At 44.6% G+C, this 22,517-nt stretch overlaps 2 protein-coding genes across 2 annotated transcripts; both read left to right on the top strand.

Annotated features, from left to right (window-relative positions):
• Nucleotides 1–1,806: 1,806 nt before the first annotated feature.
• LOC311578973 (C-C motif chemokine 12-like) lies at nt 1,807–3,366 on the top strand. Its single transcript, XM_084749100.1, has 3 exons — nt 1,807–1,965; nt 2,571–2,688; nt 3,063–3,366. The coding sequence occupies exons 1-3, from the start codon at nt 1,890–1,892 to the stop codon at nt 3,166–3,168; spliced, it is 300 nt and encodes a 99-aa protein (XP_084605226.1). The 5' UTR covers nt 1,807–1,889; the 3' UTR covers nt 3,169–3,366.
• Nucleotides 3,367–15,620: 12,254 nt separating this feature from the next.
• Nucleotides 15,621–17,552, top strand: LOC311578692 (C-C motif chemokine 8-like). Its single transcript, XM_084748723.1, has 3 exons — nt 15,621–15,778; nt 16,445–16,574; nt 17,266–17,552. The coding sequence occupies exons 1-3, from the start codon at nt 15,703–15,705 to the stop codon at nt 17,369–17,371; spliced, it is 312 nt and encodes a 103-aa protein (XP_084604849.1). The 5' UTR covers nt 15,621–15,702; the 3' UTR covers nt 17,372–17,552.
• Nucleotides 17,553–22,517: the final 4,965 nt, after the last annotated feature.

The following is a 22,517-nucleotide window of genomic DNA, read 5'->3' on the forward strand; positions in this document are numbered from 1 at the left end:
TCTCCAAATGATTTCACTTGGGAAAAATCACCTACTGCAGGATCAACTCCACTGCAGATTTCCTACACCACAAGATCTCTTCATTATAGGATCTCCCCACTGGAGGATCTCCCCACTGCAGGATCTCCCCACTGCAGGATCTCCCCACTGCAGGATCTCCCCACTGCAGGGTCTCCCCACTGCAGGATCTCCCCACTGCAGGATCTCCCCACTGCAGGATCTCCCCACTGCAGGATCTCCCCACTGCAGGATCTCCCCACTGCAGGATCTCCCCACTGCAGGATCTCTCCACTGCAGGATCTCCCCACTGCAGGATCTCCCTACTGCAGGATCTCTCCACTGCAGGATCTCCCCACTGCAGGATCTCTCCACTGCAGCATCTCCCCACTGCAGAGTCTCCTCCTCCTCACTGCAGGATCTCCCCATGGCAGGATCTCCCCCACTGCAGGATCGTCCCACTGCAGGGTCTCCTCACTGCAGGATCTCCCCCACTGCAGGATCTCCCCACTGCAGGATCTCTCCACTATAAGATCGTCCCCTCCCACCACAGGGTTTCACCTACTGAATTATACCACCCACTGCAGGATCTCCCACTACAGGATTCCCACCACTGAAGGATCCCACCCACGTCAGGATATTGTACTTACTACAAGATCCTCATCATAGCAAGATTCTACATACTGCAGAGTCAACTCCACTGTAGGATCCTTCCACTACATGCTTCAGGATCCCACCCATGGCAGGATTCCACCCACTGCAGCATTCCTAGTCTACTGCATGGTCTTCCTCCATTGCAAGTTTCCTCACTTCCAGATCCCACATACTGTAGCATCATCCCCTCCTGTGAGTTCCATTCAAGATCATACCCACCATTACAGGATCCCACTCACTGTAGGATCCCACCTACTTAAAATCACGCTGACTACAGAATCAGCAATTGACACAGAGTCCTCTAAGACTCTAAGACTCTGAGACTTTCAGACATTGAGCCAAGATTAATTATGCAATTCTATAAACACAGCGATTTGAAAGATCAAGGCAGGAGGATCACAAGTCCAAGGTCAGCCTGTTCTACAAAATTATTTCAAGGCTTGTTGGGCAACTAAATGAACCCTATCTCAAAAGAGAGAGAGGGGGGAGGGAGGGAGGGAAGGAGGGAGGGAGGGAGGGAGGGAGGGAGGGAGGGAGGGAGACAGAGACAGAGACAGAGAGACAGAGACAGAGAAGGAATGCAAGTCATATAGCTGTAGCATAGCGGTAGAGTACACGCCTAACATGTACAAAGATAGGTCTAACTTGTACAATGTGTAAACATGTGTAACAGGAAGGAAGAGAAGACTGAGGAAAGCAAAGCTAGCTTGCACACTCTGGATCCTGTCATTCCTCCGGGATTATTTGGAGCCCAACTGGGATCTGAGAGCCCACCTGTTTTAGGGGTTGCAGTGACATGGTGTGACAAAGGCCAGAGATGAAGACTCAGCCTATCTCCAGCCTCTTGGCACCCTCCAAGTGGCAGATCCTGGCCTGTCTTTACTGCACTGTGACTTCTGGTTTCTGTTCTTTCTTCCATACAGATGTTTTTCCATTTCGAAGAAATGAGAACTCTTGTCCCTCTGTGTTGCTGTGCTCAGCTATACCTTTCTGCCTCTGCTCCATGGTCTAAACTGGCAGCAGACGGAAACTGCACAGCTTCCTTCTGGCTATGGGGAAATCACCCCGGGGGTCTTAGTGCCTACTCAGCATGATCCAGAGGATCTTGCCTCATCCTTCCTTCAGCAGGATGCTACCAGGCTCCATGCTTCTTATAAAAGACAGATGGAGCCTCCAGAGGAGCAGAGACGCTAACTCCTGAAGCCTCCAGTTTTCTTTCCAAAACCTTTGACCTCAACATGAAGATCTCCACAGCGTTTCTGTGCCTGATTCTCGTGGCTGCTACCATCGGCCCAGAGGTGTTGGCTGGGCCAGGTAAGGCTTCTTTAATCTCTTGGCACTTTCCAGAGCTCCTCCTGCATGGTCTGCATGTTTAAGATGGAGAGACTCGGGTTACAGGAGGAGTTTAAAAAAAAAGTCACTATGTCACAGCAAGTCTGAGAGCCAGAAGCAAGTGTGCAGAGCACTGAGGTCCTGTGATGTCTCCTGACACCAGCTCTGGGACAAGATCCTGCCCGCAGCCACTAGAGATACTGCTCTCTCCTTGTTTGGAAAAGAGGCGGCCCAGAAGTGGGCCTGTGAATGAAAAGGACAGCTCGAGCAATGGAGGAGTGACAGGAATGGTGGTTTGAAGTTTGGGGTTATGTTCCTAAAAGTAGGTTGGCTCTAAACCCACAGCAGCAAGCGATAGACAGCAAGTTCCTACAGCTTACTTCCCTGTGTCAGAAATTAATGAGATTTTTCCCCCACACACATAGTCAGCAGCAAAGATATATTCTGTGATGTTCTGTGATTGAACTCTGGATACAAAACTTGGGAGCTGTGACGACTCTTAGGTACAAGCCAGCACACTCCTTTCCTTGTGAGAACACCCTAAATGTCTCCTAAGTTATCTCTTTCTTTGCAAAATTCTTTTTCAGATTCGGTGTCCATCCCGGTCACCTGCTGTTATGATGTGGCTCATCAGAAGGTTCACGTGCGGAGGCTGAAGAGCTACAGGAGAATCACCAGCACCCAGTGTCCCCGGGAAGCTGTGATGTGAGTAGGTCACGCCTGGCACCCCATACTAGTTTCCTATCTGAGGAGCATGGGTGAGAAGTTTGGACTCGTGACCATAAATCAAACATAACATCTTACCAGTCTGGTCCCCTCCTCATCTAAGAAAGCTAAGCCTGTTAGAAAGTCCATACTTTTCCATCAGCTCAGAGAGAGTGTGTGCCCAACTCATATAGCCAGGAGACTGGAAAGATTCAGCTAGGAGAGCAAGAACAGGGTTCCTTTCTTTCACTCTCCCAGTCTTCTCTCCTGCCTCTTCATCTATGGAGCAGCAGAAGAGGCCTGATGGTCGATAAGCCATGCCCTGAAAAGAATGCTCAGAGCCCTGTGTGTCTAACCATGTCCTTTCCCCACAGCTTCAGGACCATACTGGATAAGGACATCTGTGCTGACCCCAAGATGAAGTGGGTTAAAGATGCCATAAAGCGCTTGGACCAGAAGTCTCAAACTCAGCATCCTTGAACCTTTGTGTCTAAGCTGAGAGTCCCAGGAAATCTTATGTATACTCCCTCAACCTTTCCCAAGGGCAGTGTGATATGTAATTTATTATGATAGCTGAAGAGCTGTGCCTTTAATAATTTAAAACACAGACTTCCTTGAGTAATATTTAATGGTATTTAAATTATATTTTAGCCAAGTAAATGGAATTTAACTTACAAACTGTGTGTTTATTTTTTTATGTGAACTCAGTTAAATTCCTGGCAAAATGTCAGTGTTCTCCCTCCCTCCCGCCTGTGGGGTAGTGAAAGCCATGCATGATGCATTAGCATTGCAGGAGCTTTTGTATTCTCCGGGAATCAGTGTCTCTTCAAGTGGAGTGCATGCTCCCTGCTGCTGGGTTCAATGTTATTCTATGACTGTGGTGTTGCCAAAGAAGAACACATATGTGCTCTTAAGTACATTACTCTAATTTTGGGTCATATTAAGCTGGAAGGGAAAACCCAACAGCAGTGGGTAAGGACCACCCCGCAGGGATGTCTTCTGGAAGGGCAGAACTCTGCTGAGGTTCAGGGAGAATGTGGCGGCAGATGACAGGCCCCTCTAGCCCTTTATCTCCAGCCCTCCCACTATCTGCCATTGGTAATTAGCTTCTCTATGCCTATTTCTTTTCTCGTCACACTTGTCTTTTCACAGAGTCCCATGACCTCTTGCACTAATCTAGAGACTTCTCTCTAACCCCAGAGCCTTTCCATGTAACGAATTCTGAAGCCAGATGTGAAGCCAGACCTATGAGGAAAACTAGACTTCTACATCCCACACCTATTTGGGATTTTTTTTAAATGAGGATGGCTCCCCAACGCATCTGTTCTGGAAGGGCAGTGGGCATGACGGACTGCAAATAATGCTCTTCTGAGCTTTCCAAGAAAGAGGGGAGGCTACTGAGCCAGAGAAAGGAAGCCAGCCAGCTGCATGTCCTAATTCTGGAGAAATTGGAGAAATAAAAGGCTGTAATCTTATTGTAGGGACTCTTTACCTTCAGCATGGGAGATCAGCAAGAACTCAGAAAGTGGATTCAAGCTGTAAGCACAGGGACACACTGAGAGGCAGGAAGAGAAAGAGTTGCTAGGTCTGAGCACAGGATACCAAGAGGAAGGGAGGGCCTACGGGCAGCCACTGCAGTGCTTAGGAAGACCTCAACAATCTTAGCTGGGCAGACAGAATTGGTGCTGTGCGGAATGCTAAATTGTTGGAGGATCCTGTTCTTTGAGGTTGCAGTTCTCCTCCCAGTTGGGATAACCCTTCTGAGGTCAGTGTTAGGTGTAGGACTCCCTCTCCCCAGCTGGGCCTCCTGCTCTCTACCTGACTTCATCTGGAGAGTGTATTTAGATATAGATGCCCCTAACCACATATGATAGATGGCCTTTGACACAGCTCTCTGCTAGCTCTTCCCTCCCCCACGCCTATAGGATAATTAGGTACTGTGTTCCCGCTCATATCATAGAAGAGTGTTGCAGTTCCTTGTTTCAACCAATTATGTACACCTATCCTGGGAGCCCCTCACCCACTCCCCAAGGACCGTAGCCTTTGTTCTCTCCAAGTAAAGTTGAACTAGCTCCCTGAAGTGGTTCCTGGAGTGTTTGGTCTCTGTCGTGCTCACAGCCTTCCAAGCTCTGTGCCTCATCTTCTGCTCCTCCTGCCTTGGTGTGCTAGTAGCCAACAGCCCTCCTCCCCAGAGAAGAGGAGAATCGCACTGAAGAAGGGAAACAAAAGACCCTAGACATGAACTCATCCTACACTCTCGCGCAGCAGCTATTTAAGGAGCTACCGGTTCTTAGACCTAACATTAATTTACCTGAGTTATGATCTGAGTGTCTGCTTCTTCAAGATTTACATTGGAATCTAATATTGGCCCTTTGTGCTGTGTGTGTACTGTATGAAGAAAGGAAGGTAACTAAATAGTCTAAATAGAAGGCTCACATAACATAGCATTGGCCCTGATGAGGCGATCAGACTATATCACAAAACAGCAGAGCCAGAAAGGAAATATGCTGTGTGTTGAAGTGGCCAGGCACATAGAATGACCATGATGATTCATCTCTATACCTTCAAAACACTCCTATTGCTAATCCATCACAAAAGCAGAGCTCCCAACACTGAAATGTCCTTCAACTCAGCCCCAAAACGTAAAGGCTCCTACACCATCTCACCACCACTATACTACGGGCTAAGCTTACAGTTTGCATCTATTGAGGGGTAGTCACATATAAACCATAGCATGCATTGTGGTGGGATTAAGAGGAGGGACTTTCAACACATGACTGAGTCAGGAGAAGTCTGCCTCTATAAGTGATACCAATGCTAATAGCAGAGGCTTGGGAGAATTGTTGTGCCTTCTTGCCTTGAAAAAACACACAGGAGGTACACAGAATCAATGTGCAGCAAGCCCTTCCCAGACACCAAGACTACTGGTACCTTGATCTTCACCATACTCAGATCCAGAATTTAAGCAATCAATCCTTCTTCTTATAAGTTATTTATGTCTAAGGCATTATGTTTTGGCAATAGGAATAGACTAATATAATTATTATGTTATGGTGTGAAATGTCCCTCCTATGTCCATGTGCTTGAATACTTGGTCCCCAGACAAGTGGCACATTTAAGGGAGATGGTACAACATTTAGGGAAGGAAGAAAAATTTTTGGAGGTGAGTGACATGGAACAGGTCCTTGGAAGTTATAGCTCACCTTGTTTTCTGTCTACTGCTGAAATACATCCAGTCATGAACTCCTGGGAGTATAGACTGAACTGTTTATAACCAATGCCATTCAAATGCTATGATGGACAATACTCTCTGAAACTGTGAGCCAAAATAGACCTATCCTCCCTTATGTTGTTTCAGTCAGGTATCATTGGGAAGCTTCAGAATGGGCAGGGTAGATTGATCAGTGGGTAAAGTGTTCGGTCCATCATGAGGATCAAACTTCAGATCGCCCAGCTCCCACATAAAGAGCCAGGTCTGGTAGCAACTATCTGAAACTCCAGTGACAAGAAGACTAACTAATAGTGGTAATCTTTGTCACCCAGTCAGTTCCAAGGCCAATTTCTAAGATTTCATGAGCATCCATTTAAATGCCCATTTAAAGGTAAAGAAGGACATCTCTTCCTGGCAGTCTTCACTTAGGTAATTGTGTGTGGTGTATTTGTTTGTGTATGTCTGTGTGCAACACAAACCTAGATCACACAAAAGAATGGAAGAAAAACAAGAATAGAAAATAGGTAAACAATAGAGAAAATCAATAAGACCAAAATTGTGTCTTTGGACATAACAATAAAAGCAACAAACCATCACCTAGGACAATCACATGAAAAGAGCAAAGGCACAAATTACTACTGGCAAGAAGACCATCTTTGCTACTGCCCTAGAAAATACAGGATCACAGAGAATAAAAGATTTTAAAGAATTCTTGGTTCAAAACTTGAAAGCATAGGGGAAAATGTTCTGTTTTTTTGAGATACACACTCTGCCAGAACTCACATAAGGAAATAGCAATAACGTCTTTGTCTATTACATAAGTTGAATAAATAATAGTTTTCCAACCCCGAAAGCACAAGGATCTCCCAGAAGATTATGCCAATGAATTCTATTGAACACCAATTCTACAAATAATACTCATACTCAGCAACTTGTTCCAAAACACAAAACCAGAATGAACATTGGCAATTTCACTCTCTAAGGCCAGGAAGTTGCACATAGACAGTGGTATGCTGTGCTGTGATGAAGTTACAAGGAAGACGAGCCAAATTATCATGTTTGCTCTTTCCAACTTAGCAGAAAGCTAATAATACAGCAGTAAAAAGAAAATCATGGGCCAAGTGTGTCCTGGGTCCTCCCTGGCTACCTGGTCCAGCTGGACATGGCCATCTCCAGGCTCATGGAAGATATTCTACCACAAAGACTGGGGTGGACAGTGGTCAAGGAAGACATCCAGATGTCAACCTCTAACTACATACAAACACACAGGTGAGCACATCCACACATGCATTGTCAAGCACCGCTGTAAACACACACATGTACATATAAGAGCGAAAACTTAAATTCTATTAAAAATTTATTGTTGTAGCCTATCAAATCAACCAGCTGAAAGACGAATGGTTACGTGGTGCTACCAATTGACACCAAAAAGTGTTGAACAAAAGTGCATACTCATCAAGATTAAAAAACCAAAACTACTTGTCAGTACACTTGGAATCAGAGGAAGCTTCTTCCACCTAATAAACATCTACAGTGACTGGTAGTGGATTCTGTACTCACCGTCGCTAAAGTAGATGAAGTTCTCATAAGATTGAATATAGCAGAACAAGGATGTTCCCTCTCACCATTGCACTGTCACAACAGTGAAAGTCTTGGCTAACTCGTTAGTTCAGAAAAGAAAACAGAAAGATACAGAGATGGAAGGAGCAAGTTAAGCTGCCTTTAAGAAAATTATGATTACTTCTACTGGAAATCACAACGAATCAATGATAGGCATAAAAACAAAACTCCTATAATAAGTTTGTAATCACTGAAGGATTTCAGAATGGATGGAGGATATAGATTGGTGAGTAAAGAACCTGGTGCTGAGAGATCCAAGATGGCAGTGCTGAACATACGGTATCTGATCTGCAAGAGGGAGAATAGGGACCGGCTGGGAGCTACAGACCACAAGACCTGGAGAGCCCTAGGTGAGAGGGGTCCACATAGAATAGAGCACATGTGGGTCTGGCCTCAGGCCATCCAACTGGCCCACAGAGAACAGGTACCCAGTCCCCAGAGTCTGGACCTATACCTACCTGCAAGCTGCAGCTTTGCTCTATATCACAGACTCGGTATCTGGGACTGAACTGTGGGCAGTGAAGCACTAGAGTCTGGATCTGCTGGCTTTGGGAAAACAGGAAAATGGGTGGATCTGACCTCAGACCACCCCGCCAGTCCACAGAAAGCCCCAGGGGCCAGTGACCACTCAGGTACGGCATCCAAAGCCCAGTGCAGCCTATCTTGCTGTACCTGCATTCTTTCTCCTTCTCTGACTGAACTGTGGCCTACAGAGAAACAGTGTCAGTGTCTGCTGGCCCAGGAGGAGTCAAGAGTATGGAACTGGCAAAGATCTGACCTCAGATCATCCTGCCAGTCCATGGGGAGACAAGGGCCCATGCAGGGGCCCAGGCAGCTGTAGACACGTTCTCCAGATACAGCTCCATAGCTGCACTCTAGGGTTGACTGATCTAAGGTGGCATGGCCTGAATAGATCAGGCAGAAACCTAGCCAGCTGCCCCAGTGGACTGTTCCTGCACACGTGGGCAGGACTGAACTGGCCTAAGCAGATGAGTAGAAGCCTAGCCAGCTGCCACAGCCCAGCAGGGGCTCCCACACTCTGTGGCAGGACTGAGCGTAGGCCCCACGGCCTGGACATATCAGGCCTAGCCAACCACCACAGTCAGCACTGTAGGGCAGGTTGAGCCTAAGACCTCAAAGCTCCAGTGCCCAAGGGCAGGGTTTCTAAAGCCCAGCCAAAGACAGGATAACCAGCAATATCTACACTACCTCGAACTGATCCTTGGGCTGCCAAGCACCAACACAAGCCTCTGCTGACCCAGTGGGGAGCCAAGGGTGTGGAGCAGAGTCCTCTAGAGCTGAAATCAGATCACCTGCCTGATCTAGGGCATGGTTCCCTGATCCACACAGGTGAGGGTTCTCAACATATAGACACTTACCAACAAACTGCTCTCAATGACCAGTGTAGGACACCAGAAACTACCTCCCAATGTCAGAGACAGCAAGATCACTAAAGACCAGTATAAAAACACAAACAACCAAAATCAAAACAACATGGTATGTCCAGAACCAGCTTTCCCAAAGAATTCAACCCTGGGAACTCAAACACAACTGAAGCACAAGAAATGACCTCAAATCCTTAGTAAAGAAGATGATCATGGAGGAAACAAATAAAATCCATAAACAAATACAGGAAGATGCAGCCAAACAGATTAAGGACCATATAGAGGCCTATAGTGAGGAAATGAAGAAATCACTGGAAGAAAATCAGGAAAATACAAACAATCAGATGAAAGAAATCAATAAAAACAGTTCAAGATCTGAAGATAAAAATGGAAACAATGATAAAAGCACAGACACAAGAAAGCCAGGAACAAGAGAACTTAGAGAAGAAAACAGGAAACACAGAGGTAAATTTTTCTAACAGAATTCAAGAGATGGAGGAAAGAATCTCAGAGGCAGAAGATACAATTGAAGAACTTGATGCAACCATCAAAGAAAATGTTAAATCTGAAAAATTCTTAACACTAAACATCCAAGAAAACAAGGACACCATGAAAAGACAAAACCTGAGGATAATAGGCATTAAGGAATGAGAAAACACCCAGCTCCAAAGCCCTGAAAATATTTTCAATAAAATCATAGAAGAAAATTTCCCCAATATCAAGAAGGAGATGCACATAAACATATAAGTGGCCTACAGAACACAAAATAGAATAGATCAGAAAAGAAAATCCTTCCACCACATAATAATCAAAACACAAAATGTACAGAACAAAGGAAAAAAATATTAAAAACGGCAAGGGAAAAAGACCAACATATAATGGCAAATCTATCAGAATTATATCTGACTTCTCAGCAGAGACCATAAAAGCCAGAAGGGCCTTGGCAGGGGTCTTACAAATCCTAAGAGACCACAGATGCCACTCCACACTATTTGTAATAGCCAGAATCTGGAAACAACCTAGATGCCACTCAGCTGAAGAACGGATAAAGAAATTGTGGTATATTTACACTATGAAATATTACTCGACTATTAAAAAACAAGGAAATCTTGACATTTGCAGACAAATGGATGGAACTAGAAATGCTCATCCTTAGTGAGTTAATTCATACTCAGAATGATACACATACTATATACTCACTTATAATTGGACACTAGACTAACAGGGATGCCCTCTGAAAGTCTTCACTTAGCAAGGTATTGGCACAGATGCTGGAACTTCCTCTTGAGACTCCAGGTGAGAGAGGTATGGGAGAACGGGGAAATAGAAGGATCCAGAGGGTCCTAGAAACCTACAAAAAGACCATCGAGCCTTGCAGATCTGGACCCAGGGGTGTCTGCTCAAACTACTGTACCAACCAAGGACAATGCATGCAGTAAGCCTAGAACCCCTACTCAGATCTAGCCAATGGACAACACATTCTCCATCATTGTGTGGAGAGCAGGAACTGCCTCTGACATGAACTCTGGTGCACCCTATTTGACCACTTCCCCTTGGTGGGGAAGCCTTGTGGCACTCAGAGGAAGGGTAAGCAAGCTACAAGGATGAGACCTGCCAGGCTGTGATCATAAGGTGGAGGCAGAGGCCCCCTTCTGTCACAGACCTAGAGGAGGGGAATAGGTTGAAAGTGGGAGTGAGAAGGCAATGAGAAGATACAAATGAGGGAATGATAATTGAAATTCAATATGAATACATTACTTAAATTAAAAAAAAAAGAACCTTGTGCTCAAACATGAAGCCTCAAGTGTGGGTCCCAAAGCTCCCACATTAAAAAACAGACACGGTGTCATCTCCCTGCAACACCAATGCAGAGGCAGGAAGCAACAAGTAGATTATGCAGTCTTGCTTGCCAGAAAGCCTATAAAAAGAGCTAGATACAGGTTCAGGGAGATGCCATGTCTAAAACAATAAGACAGTAAATGAAGAAGATACCCAACCCCACCTCTGGCCTTCATAAGGGTGCCCAACCACTGCCTCTTTATATGCATACACATATGTATACATCTCAGGTGCACACACATGTGCATCCACACACACAGTTGCACACAAAGGTCATGGAGCCCAAAGTTTAATGCCTAAGATTCAATAACCTTCATGTATACCAGTATTTAATAGTTTACTGAAATTAATAACACTATGCTGTTTATATTAGCACCAAAAACCAATCACATAGCAATCAGTCTAAGGAAAATGTTTATGAGAACAACTACAAACCTCTGTGAGAGGAGAAAGAGCTAAACCAATGAGGAAATCTCTGTGTTCATAGTAGGGAGACTCAGTCAATACTGTCAGCCTCCAAACTCTTCCCCAGTTGACCTCTCCATTCAACACAAGTCAGCTGAAGCCCCACCAAGTTCTTTGATAGATATTGACGAACTGGTTCTGAAATTTATACAGAGAAGCAAAATACCCAGATGAGCTAACACAACACTGAAAAATAAAGTCAGAGGAATTACCTGACTTCGAGACTTACCACATGGTTGCTCTCCTCAAGATGCTGTGGGACTGATGATATAATCAAAAATAAATCAATGAGAAAGAGCAGCCTTCCCAGAAATAGACCTGTACAAATCACCTTTGAAAAGCAGCAGGGACAATTCAAGTGAGAAAGGATAGTGTTTTCAACAAATGGTGCTGTAACAAATGTAAAAATTGTAAAAATTAAAATGAACATAGATATGGTCCTATGTTTCACAAAAGAGATACTAATGCATCATAGACATAAATGTATGTAATTATTAAAATTAAAAGTACACAATTTCTAGAAAGTAAAATGGAAGAAGGCATAGGTGACTGTCTTAGTTAACTTTGCTGAGACAAAATGCCCAGAGGTAAGTGCTGCACACACATGAGGCACTGACAAATGCATCTTAAGGAATAAAGGGTTTTATTGTTCTTCTAGAGTTTCAGGGCATATGCAGTCCATCATGATGAAGTAGACATGGCTGGAGGATCATGAGATTGGTTTGCGCGCGCGCACACACACACACACACACACACACACACACACACACTGACAACCTGGAAGCAGAGAGCAAAGAGGAAATGAGGCTCAGATGACCTAAGGAAAAGACATGTTATACGTGGTCTCACCTGTTTTCTGTTCCTGTGATAAGCACTGACCAAAAGTAACTTGGAGCAGGGAATGGTTTATTTGGTTCATAGGCCACAGTCCATCCCTGAGACAAGCCAAAGCAGGAACTTAAGGCGGGAGCTGAAGTGCAAACCAAAGAGGAACACATCTTACTTGCTTGCTCACCCTGGCTAGCCCAGGCCCACCTGCCTACAGATGACAACCACTCACAGTGGGTTGGATCTTTCTACATCAATTATCAGTCAAGAAAGTGCCTCCCAGACATGTCTACAGGCTAATCTGATGGAATCAATGTCTTATTTGATGTTCCTTCTTGCCAAGTGTGTCAAATTGACAACAGACATTATGATATTCCACCCTTTGTCAACTTTGACATCACCCTAACTTTCTTGTTTGTCTCTGATATTTTATACTAAAACCATAATATAAATACAATATAAATGTAAATGTTGTATAATCTTTTTTAAAAATTCCAAAAGTATATCTTTAAAAGTTAACTGCAGGTTAACTTAAAAATGAAACTAAGTTATCTAGTTTCTTGTTCCAAAAGGGGGAAAGAATCATTTTGCACAGTTATAATCAAATATAAGTAAACCAAAACTCAAAAGTGTAAACAGCTCAGTGTCTGACATCAGGGACTCACTCGTGATCTTTTGAGCTCCAATCTTGAGCAGCTCCACTTGTCCAGCTCTGACACCTGCAGCATACACAGGATGCCTGGTAGGCTCAGGATAACTCCATTCAACACCTGCTGCCATCTTCAGTGGCGTTTCCATGGTCCTAGAATCACTAATATTTGGATCTACACTAAAACTGAGGCTGAGCCCTTACCACTTGCCTCTTTTCCAGCCTCTTCAAGGCCAACAAATGTGACACATGGAACTGAGCCTTAGGTTCTCCTCACAGCCCCTTCATGCTGGATGTGCCAGGAGATTCCAACCTTGTCAAACAGCACCAAGTCTCAGTTGCTTTCCAAGGTCTGTACTTTCTTGGATGAACGTTGTTGAATTCTTTTGGGTCTTGAACATCCCTTGATACAGTTCATGGTCCATCAGTTTAATATAAACAGACTATTAAAAAATTCCATTTGTTTGGATGTCCTTTTTTATTTCAACACATTCTGTTTATGGTCCCCCCCCCAAAGATCATTGAGTTTGTTCATTTGTTAGCATTCAATTTTCTTCACTGCCACTCTTCCATCAAAACAAGAAACAAAAAACACAATTTTTACCTTAAAGGGAAGAAGAATTATTCTGCTGCTAAATATGAGTGATCGTGGCCAAAAACAATTCATATTTATGTTACCTCAAAGTCCATTTTACAAGGTGGTAACAGTTTGATGAAGTTTTTACAGCAGCAAAATAAAGAAACTCATAAATAAAGACAACTCTTAAATACACAGACAGAAACATTAAGTAAATGGTTACAGCAATGTGGAGAAATTTATACAATGGGCCACAGATGCTGTCCAATGGATGCATAACTTTTTGGTTGGTGGAAATTAAAGTTCTTGATTATGAATAAAGAACTCAAGAAATTAAACACCACCAAACCAAATAGTCCAATTAAGAAACTGGGGTACAGAGTTAAACTGAGAATTCTCAACAGAGGAATACTGAAATGCTCAACATCCCTAGCCATCAGGGGAATACAAATAAAAAACTCTGAGATTCCATCTTATACCTATCTGAATGGCTAAGATCAAAAGCTCAAGTAACAACACATGCTGGTGAGAATTGGAGAAAGGGGAACACTCCTCTATTGCTGCTGGGAGTCCAAACTTATACAACCACTTTGGAAATCAATCTGGGACTTTCTCAGAAAATTGGGATAGTGCTACCTCAAGACCCAGCTATACCATACCACTCCTGGGCATATATCCAAAAGATGATCCACCATACAACAAGGTCATTTGCTCAACTATATTCATAGCAGCGTTATTTGTAATAGCCATAATCTGCAAACAACCCAGGTGTCCCTCACAATCACTCTCAGTTTCTATATTTCTTACATTATTTTTCATGTTTCAATATTTTGAAAACTGTCTAACAAGGCACTTGGATTTTTTTAGTATTTCTAAATGACAAGCATAGTGGTAAATTGCAATTTTAGTGACGCTTCAAATGAAAATTCTATGTCCTTATTTCATCATGCTTTGCTACGTCTGCCTATTCAAGCCTGGCTTGAAATAAGTCATCATTTCGGGAAAAGATTCTGTCGACACAGGAAAAATATACAGTTGGATTAAGGAGTATGATGACTCATGGCTTACTGAGGAGTTTTGGCTACACTAGCCTTTTCAGTCATGGTGACTTCTGGATTATTGCAGTGCTAGGTATAATGTGCTACAATGTGTTGCATTTAAATGTTGTGTTGGACAGAGGACAAAACCCAGAAAATCATGAAATATTAGCCATTAGCTCACGATGGCTAATATACTGGATATCATTCAGAGAACTCATGCAGAGTGGCTTTGCCAACCACGTTTCTCCATTGATGATTTTCTTTCTGCCTTCCTTTCTTTCCTTCCTTCTGTCCAAGAAGGAAGTCTAGCCTATACTAGATCCTAGGAGTGAGATTTCCTACCACTGTTGGGTATAACACTATTTGGCCTCTACACACATCAAACAGGGTGCTTGGCCAACAGGGTTATTGCAAATTGCAGTTCCCAGACAAAAAGACACACATATATTAAGGATTCTGCAAGGAAACGGAAATCTCTATGATATAGAGAGTTGTGTTCCTGCAGGATGCCACCCACTGCAGGATCCCCTTTACTTCAGGATCTGCATATGCTGCTCAGTTCTCCAGGACTTCCAGGCTGAGCCAGACATTGTAAAGCAATTCTGCAAGTCTAGCATTTCTCAGACTGATGTGGGAGAATCACAGAACAAGGACATCCTGGGGACAACGTATGTTCTGGGATAGCCAGAACTAGTGAGTCCTCATCTCAAAAACAAACAAACAAAAATCCTAAAGAAAGGCTGAGGTATAGTTTTAGTTTAGTGGTAAAATATTTACCTATCTATCATGTACAAGGCCCTGGCTAACACGTGAAATTCCTAGTAACAAAAGAGAAAGGAGGAGGTGGAAGAGGAAAAGGAGACTTGCAGACTTGAGTCTACTGTGTTTCCATGGTTCTTTGGAGCCCATCTGGATTATGAGGAACCCATCTGTCTTAAGGTTGCAGTAGCCTGGTATAAAAAGGGCCAGAGCCAAAGACAGGCTTATCTCCAGCCTCCTAGCATCCCCCCAAAGGAAAACCCTGGCCTCTTACTTCATGGCAACCTTAGTTTCTATTCTTTCTTCTATACAGATGTTTTTCCATTCCAAAGGTATCAGAATCCCCAATCCAATGGGATCACTTTCTTCATGTTGCTATGCTCAGATGCTTACTCTTCAGTTTCTATTTCACAATCTAAGTTGGCAAAAAATGGTAAATGCTGAGCTTCCTTTCTGCTGCCAGTAAATCATCTCATGAACTGATGCCTACTCAACATATATCTTACTTCCATCTTTTAGTAGGCATGACACTGTCTGCCAGGCATCCTGCTCCCTATAAAAGGCAGATGGAGCCTCCAGATTAGCAGAGTTAGATCAACCCAGAAGACTCTAGCCTTCACTCCAAAGCCCTTGCACTCAACATGAAGATCTCCGTGGCACTTCTGTGCCTGCTGCTCCTAGCTGTTACTGTCATCCCAGGGGAGTTGGCCCAACCAGGTAAGGCATCTTCTTCCCTAAGGTTAATGGTTTAGCAGGCACTAACATCTGAGCACAAGGCATCCAGGAGCTGTTGAATGGTCTGCCATTTTAAGATGGAGAGACTGGGAGTAGGGAAACATTAGCAAGAGCTGGTGTGTTACAGTTAGTCTGAGAGTCAGAACCAAACATCTAGATCACTATGAAGTCTCTAGACAAGAAGCTGCACATGGCCACTACAGATACTACTCTTTTCTTATTTAGGGAGGTGACCCAGAAGTGAGCCTGTGGATGAGAAGGACATCTCAAGCAATAGAGGGATGACAGGAATGATGGCTTGAAGAAGTTTCAGGTCATGGTCCAAAGTGGCTTCCAGAACATCAGCCACATGTGGATATTGGAGAAGCTTCCTAGATTAAACATAGGTGGACTCTAAGCCCATAGCAGCAAGGTGATGGACAGCAAGGTCCTAGAGCTTACTTCCCTGTGTCAGCCAATGAGATGTCATTATAAACAGTCAACAGTGAGGGATCCTGCAGCTCAACCAAGGACACTAACTCCTAAATCATATTCTGTCACTAGAATACAGATACATAACTCAGGAGCCATGACTCTTAGATGCAACCTAGCCTTTACTTTCCCTTGTGAGAGCTCCCTGAAATGTCCCCAAACCCTCTTTCTGTACAGAACTAGTTCCAGATGCAATGTCCCACCAAGTCAGCTGCTGCTATTCTGTAGTAAGTCGGAAGATCCCCTTTCAGAGGCTGCAGAGCTACAGGAGACTCTCCACCATCCAGTGTCCCATGGAAGCTGTGATGTAAGTAATCCTTCCCAGAACAACCAGAGTCAAGGGAGAGTGGTCAGAACGCACAGACAAGAGTCAAACAAACCCAGACTCTAATCTGAATGGCTCTTTACCCACACTGGGAAACTGAGTGGCAGAAAAGGAAATCATAATTTTCCAGGAACTTTGAGGGATTTTCCCCAGTTCTTTTACTCAGTAGATGAGACTGCTTCAGCTAGGGCATCAAGATCAGGGCTTCCTCCTCGGGGTCCTTCCTTATACTATTCCTCAATCTTCCAGCTCTTTCACCTCTGGAGCAAGAGTGGGTGATGTCTGTCTGTCAGTTATGCACTGAGCAGAGCCCTAGAGCACTATATGTGTATATTCACTTTACATCCTGACTGCATCCCCCTCCTTCCTCTCCTCCCAGTCCCCACCTCACATACCCCCTCCTCTCACTCTCCCTTCCCCTTCTCCTCCGAGAAGGGGGAGGTCCCCGAAAGGTACCAACCCACCTTGGTACGTTAAGCTGCTGCAGAAGTAGGCTCTTTCTCTGGTGCTGAGGCCAGACAAAGACAGCCCAGTTAGGGGAATAGGATCCAAAGGTAGGCATCAGAGTCAGAGAGAGTGGCTGCTCCAGTTGTTGGGGGATCCACATGATGACCAAGCTGCACATCTGCTGCAGATGTAGAGTGCTCCTTCTAGGCGTGCCATCTCTCCACAGCTTCAAGACCAAGCGTGGTAGACTCATCTGCGCAGACCCCAGGCAGAAGTGGGTCAACGATTACATGATGCTCCTTGACCAGATGTCTCCAACTCTGCAGCCTTGACCCTTCACACCTGCGCCGAGAGATAGCCGTAGCCTGAAGTTCTCCCCTAACCTTCTCCAGGCACAGAGTTCCCACAAGAAGAGTTGTTGGAGGGTTGGAGGTTCCTGGGCTGTGGGTTTCCTCATCTTTGTCTCTTTTATGAATAACTGAAATAAAAGCTCATGCTGATTTGCAAATGTAACATGGAAAGTGTTATTCAAAATGAAGGGATGGAAAGGTACAGTCACTACCAGAGAGACATACAGGCCACACAAGGGAAGACTTCCAAGGGTTCCAGTTCACTATCTTGGGGGTTCATTTTATGGGGTTCAAGGGAAGGCTGAGCTTGGTTAGTAGAGATATAACTTGGGTGGTTCTCTATTTGGATTGACAGACTTAGATTACACAAATCTTTGTTCATTGCCCATATCCCCTTCCTATTCTGTAGTATGATTTATTTTGGGTGCCTGGCCATTTAAAGGATCCCCAGCTGACCCTATGAACTTCAATGTCAGCTGCCTCTTGGACTTCTGGGAACAGGAGAGGATAGAAAATGCCAGCAGAGGCTGGGAGACAAGTAGCAGGGTCCAGCTGGCAGAAGAATAGGGTCAGAGAGCATGGTTAGAAAAGATAGTGCAGGAAGAAAGAAAGTTGAGTAGGGCTGTAGGAGAGAAGCGTGAAAATAGAGACAGTTGAAAGTGAATTGGGCTAGCAGAGTGAGAAGACAATTGGTTGACAGGCTTAGACTACAGAAAGCTTTGGTGACTGTTCACCTCCCTTCCCATAATGCATCTGCTTTTTTTTTTCTTATCATGTGTATGTCCAGTTGTGCATAAGCACAGAGCAGCACATAGGGGATTCTTTTTGAAAGTTACCTTGAGTATACATTTTGCCTCACTGCACATGGACCACAAACTGCTCTCAATCAGCACCAGACTGTTTTCCAGATTGAGTTTGCTTAGAAACAAGGCTTATCAAGGCGTTACTAAGTGGAGCAATTTACTTCATGGTTTAAAGCTTTTTGCAGTTGAGGGTGCTAGGTTGCTAACAGGTTGCTTGGTATACTCTTGGGGGCGGGGTGTACACATAGCCCAAACCACGCAAAGTCCTGAGTTGCTAAGATAGTCCCTATGCTCGCCTGCCTCACCTTCCCCCTGAAAGACTTTTCTGTGTCTGCCACATTTCCATGTGACACACAATAGGGACATTATCAGTATTAGCATTGGTCATAGTTCTCTAGAGGACCAGAGCCAGCAGAATGAATATGTACTAAATGGGGATGCACTAGATTGGCTTTTACACTAGGTGGTCTCAGTAGCTCTTCAATGGCTGTCTCCCTCCAGGGAGATCAAGAAATCACTAGCTGCTCATCCATGAGGCTAGATGCCTAGGCAGTTCCAATCTGATGCCAAAGCCTGGAGGATTCCTGGAGATTCACTGGTCTTCCTTCCATGGTGGAAGCCCAAGGAAGCCAGTTCTAATATCAGTAAAGGAATGGCCATCAGGAGTTTCAGGGTAGGTGAACTCTCGAAGGAGAATGAAGGCCAGATAAGGAAAATGACAGCTTCCTTCTTCCATATCCCTTTATGACGCATCCACTACCAGTAAGTACTTAAGGTGGGTCTTCCAATATCAACCAGAGCAGTGAAAACAAGTCCAAACAAATATGGCCATAGCACAATCTGATACAGACACTATTCATTGAGGCTTCATCCTTAGGTCATTCTAGGCTGTGTCAAGTTGACAATCAAAACTAACGTCGCAATATCTAAAGTTCAAAATAATCAGGAACGCATCACGGCCTAAAGAAGTAAAGGTATCCAGTGAAGGAAACCAGCATCTGACTCAACCAACATCCCTGTGTATTTGTCTGGGCTAGTTTTGTCACAGGCTCCCAAACCTTGGCACAACTGACACCATGTTGGAAGCCCCAATCAGGCCTTGAAACCCAGTAACAAACAGGCTGCAGCTCCTGACAAAACAGGAACTCAGGCCTAGCCTACCTGCCAAGGCAAGAACAAAGGGCTAAGTCTCCCAGAAAGTCCCCTGTGCAGTCATCAGCTGGCAATAAATAAAAAAAAACTTTCTTTTCTGCATTAAGGTTGTTGGTGTGGTGGTCTCCGGTAGGCTTACCTCGAAGCTGTTGTATCTCATCTTGACACAAGATAAAGTCATTTGGGAAGAGGGCACCTGGGCTGAGGTTGGCCCTGTGGGAAGTCTGTAAGGGACTTGACAGTTGATGTGGGAGGTCCCAGCTCACTGAGGATGGGACCACCCCTGGCCTCGTGATCCTGGTGCTCAGATAAAACAGGGCGAGCAAGCGAAGGAGAATAAGGCTATGAGCAGCACCCCTCCATGGTCTGCATCAGGAAGTGCCTGCTGTGACTTCCTTCAGTGTGGACTGTTACTTGGAAATATAAGATGGAAGAAATTTTTTTTCCTCCCCAATTTGCTTTTGATCATGGTGTTTTCAAAACCCAAAAGGAAGGCAGGCATCATACTCCTTAACCGGAACGACCCCATGCTTTCCCCTGCCCAAAGTCACAAAATCTTTTCTAACGCAGACTGGGTCCAAGGAAGATTTGAAGCCTAAGTAGGAAAACAAGCACAATAAAAATGTAGGGCCTCTGTCGATACAGCAGCCACTGCAGTGGAGATAGCGGCCCACTGCAGCGGCCACGGCTGCCTGCCCCTTCAAGCTGAGGTAGGCCACTGCCCCAAGCTGTCCCAACACAGTTGCTGCGGTGGGCCCTCTGCCCCAAGCCAAGGCAGCTCTCTGCCCCGAGACAGCCCACCTCCACTGGCGGTGGCAGCAAAGTTTCAGAGCAGCGCGATGCATGTTTCCCCCTAACCCCCCCGGAGCTGTGTGTAGATCCAGAGCATCAGGCAACTGAAACTTTAAGTGGTACACTGCCAGCCCCTTGTTCCCACCTCAGGGCTGTCAGCTCCTCTTTCCTGTCCTGTGCCTATGGAGACAGGAAGAGACAAAATGGCAGCTCCTGTTAGGTCCTCCATGGAAGCTGTCCATGGTGACCTTTCCTGCCTCAGCCTACTGCCATAATGAGAGCCGACACCTTTTCTGCCCCAGAATGACTATTGCTGCCATGGGAGCTGTCCATGATGATGACAACCTTTGCTGCTTCTGCCTGTTGCCTTCACGGGAGTTGAGGACAGCGCCTCCTCTTCAGTCTCTGTCCGCTACTTAGCTACTTACGCTGCAGGGAAAGGCTTCCCTGATGAGTGAACTCTTTGTAAACTTTGTAAACTTTATAACCAACCCCTCATGGCAAAAAGTAGCCAGACCCATGCCTGAGAGAGCTTCCACCAGACCTCTGTAACTATCATCTCCAGTCCCTCAGTAGGAGTTGTGCCAGATTATGCTAATTTGAGGTGAAACTTCTAGACAAAAACTGACCAATCAGTGAACAGGAAAATTGACTAATCCCTGGGTGTCCCCAAGCTCAGGACATGAAATTCCACCAATCCATACTCTGGAAATCCCTGCCCTAGGAAGCTCTGACACTTAAAAACTCCTATATAAAGGCTGTGTCTGCCCAGTTCCCTGCTGCCTCCAGTACCACTCCTGGTTTCATCCCACCAAAAAACCTCTTTTAGGAGATTTACTATTCAGGTTATGTCACGATTGCTACCCTCTCACTTGTATCTTCCCGTTCCCTCCTCCCTCTCTCTTTCACCTTATCCCCTTCCCCTAGACCTGTGACAGAAGGGGACCTCCTCCCCATCATATGATCACAGTCTATCAGGTAATCTAAATAACAAAATTTAATAAATAAAAAAGAGAGAGATTTACTGCCTTTTGTGACTCATTGGAAGAAGCAATGAAGGAAAAGAAAGAAGAAGCAAAGAAGGGGCAGAGCTTAGACTCCTCGGCTCCTCAGCTCATCAGGGCTTAGGATAACCCTACACCGGGAGCTACAACAGCTGGGAGAAGGAGTGGGGCTCAGGCTTCTAAGCTCCTCAGCTCATCAAGGGTTGAGGTAACCTCCTGTGGGAGCTGCAACTTCTCTGCCAGGAAGAGCTCCTCTCAGAGCTGTATGGTTCCTGAGTTCCTGTGCCTCAGGCTGTCTTTCCACTGGGACATTGTCCCACCCCAAGAGCTGTGTGGTTCCTGGGCTTCTGAGTCCCAGGGTACCCTTCCATCCGAATACCAGGAAGGCCAACGAACAACAACAAAAAGAGTGACGAAATAAGGTCTTCATTCGGACCTTTACTAAAGCCAAGACTGGCAGTACAATCGTCATTTAGATAACATTAAAAAAAAAAACTCCAAATGGTCTTGGACAATTTTCAAAGCATATAAACAAAAATATTTAAGAAATAGAAAGAGTGGGAATTAGACATTTTGTCAACAGAGTTACTTGGGGGGTACTCAACTATCACTGTAGTTGAAAATATCACTCAGCTCTTCCAAAGTCCAGAAGGGTGTGTCTCAAGCGGAACTGGTACAAGATTGAGGTGAGAAATACAAAGGCAAATGTTTTTCTTCTTACAAATGATAGAAGAGAAGATGGCTAGACATATCTGATAGAGTCTTTTCTCTCCAGATGGAGGGGAGTTCCTGATGCAATGTCTTTTCCCAATTGATGAAGCCACCTGGTTTTCCTTTTTATTCTTTTAGCTTTCTCTGTTCTGGGAGTTCATTGTAAGAATCAATTGTGATTTTTTTTTTTTAGTTGCAGCAGTATATGTTTTTCTGTTATGCCTCACACACTTTTGACAATGTTTGTAGGCTTCTTAGTAATTTTTTTTGGAATTAGATAGTTGTAGATGTTTGTGGAAAAAAGAGTAGATATTAGACTTAGAGAACTGACAGGAATTTCTTGAACTAAAAGAGCTGGAATTTTTTTTAGCTGATTATGACAGCTGATGTCATTGACCTGTTTAATCATCAGCCTAGAAGATTAAAGATACAGACACAACGAAAGAGAGAAACCAGTGCATCTACATTTTGTTCCTTGGAGCCATTTGAGTCTGTAGCCAAGGTTAGTTTCTGCTTACCATAAACCTTGACTTTTTGTTTCTCAGATCTGGGCTGCACCCTATTCCAGTAAACATGGAGTGTACTGTAAACCAACTGCCAGGAGCTGCCTGGTTTTGGAAATGTTCCATACCCATTTTTCTATGGCCTACCTTCCTTCACTGCCTG

Source organism: Acomys minous (assembly GCF_964271855.1).
Source record: "Acomys minous genome assembly, chromosome: 12".
NCBI classification, from domain to species: domain Eukaryota; kingdom Metazoa; phylum Chordata; class Mammalia; order Rodentia; family Muridae; genus Acomys; species Acomys minous.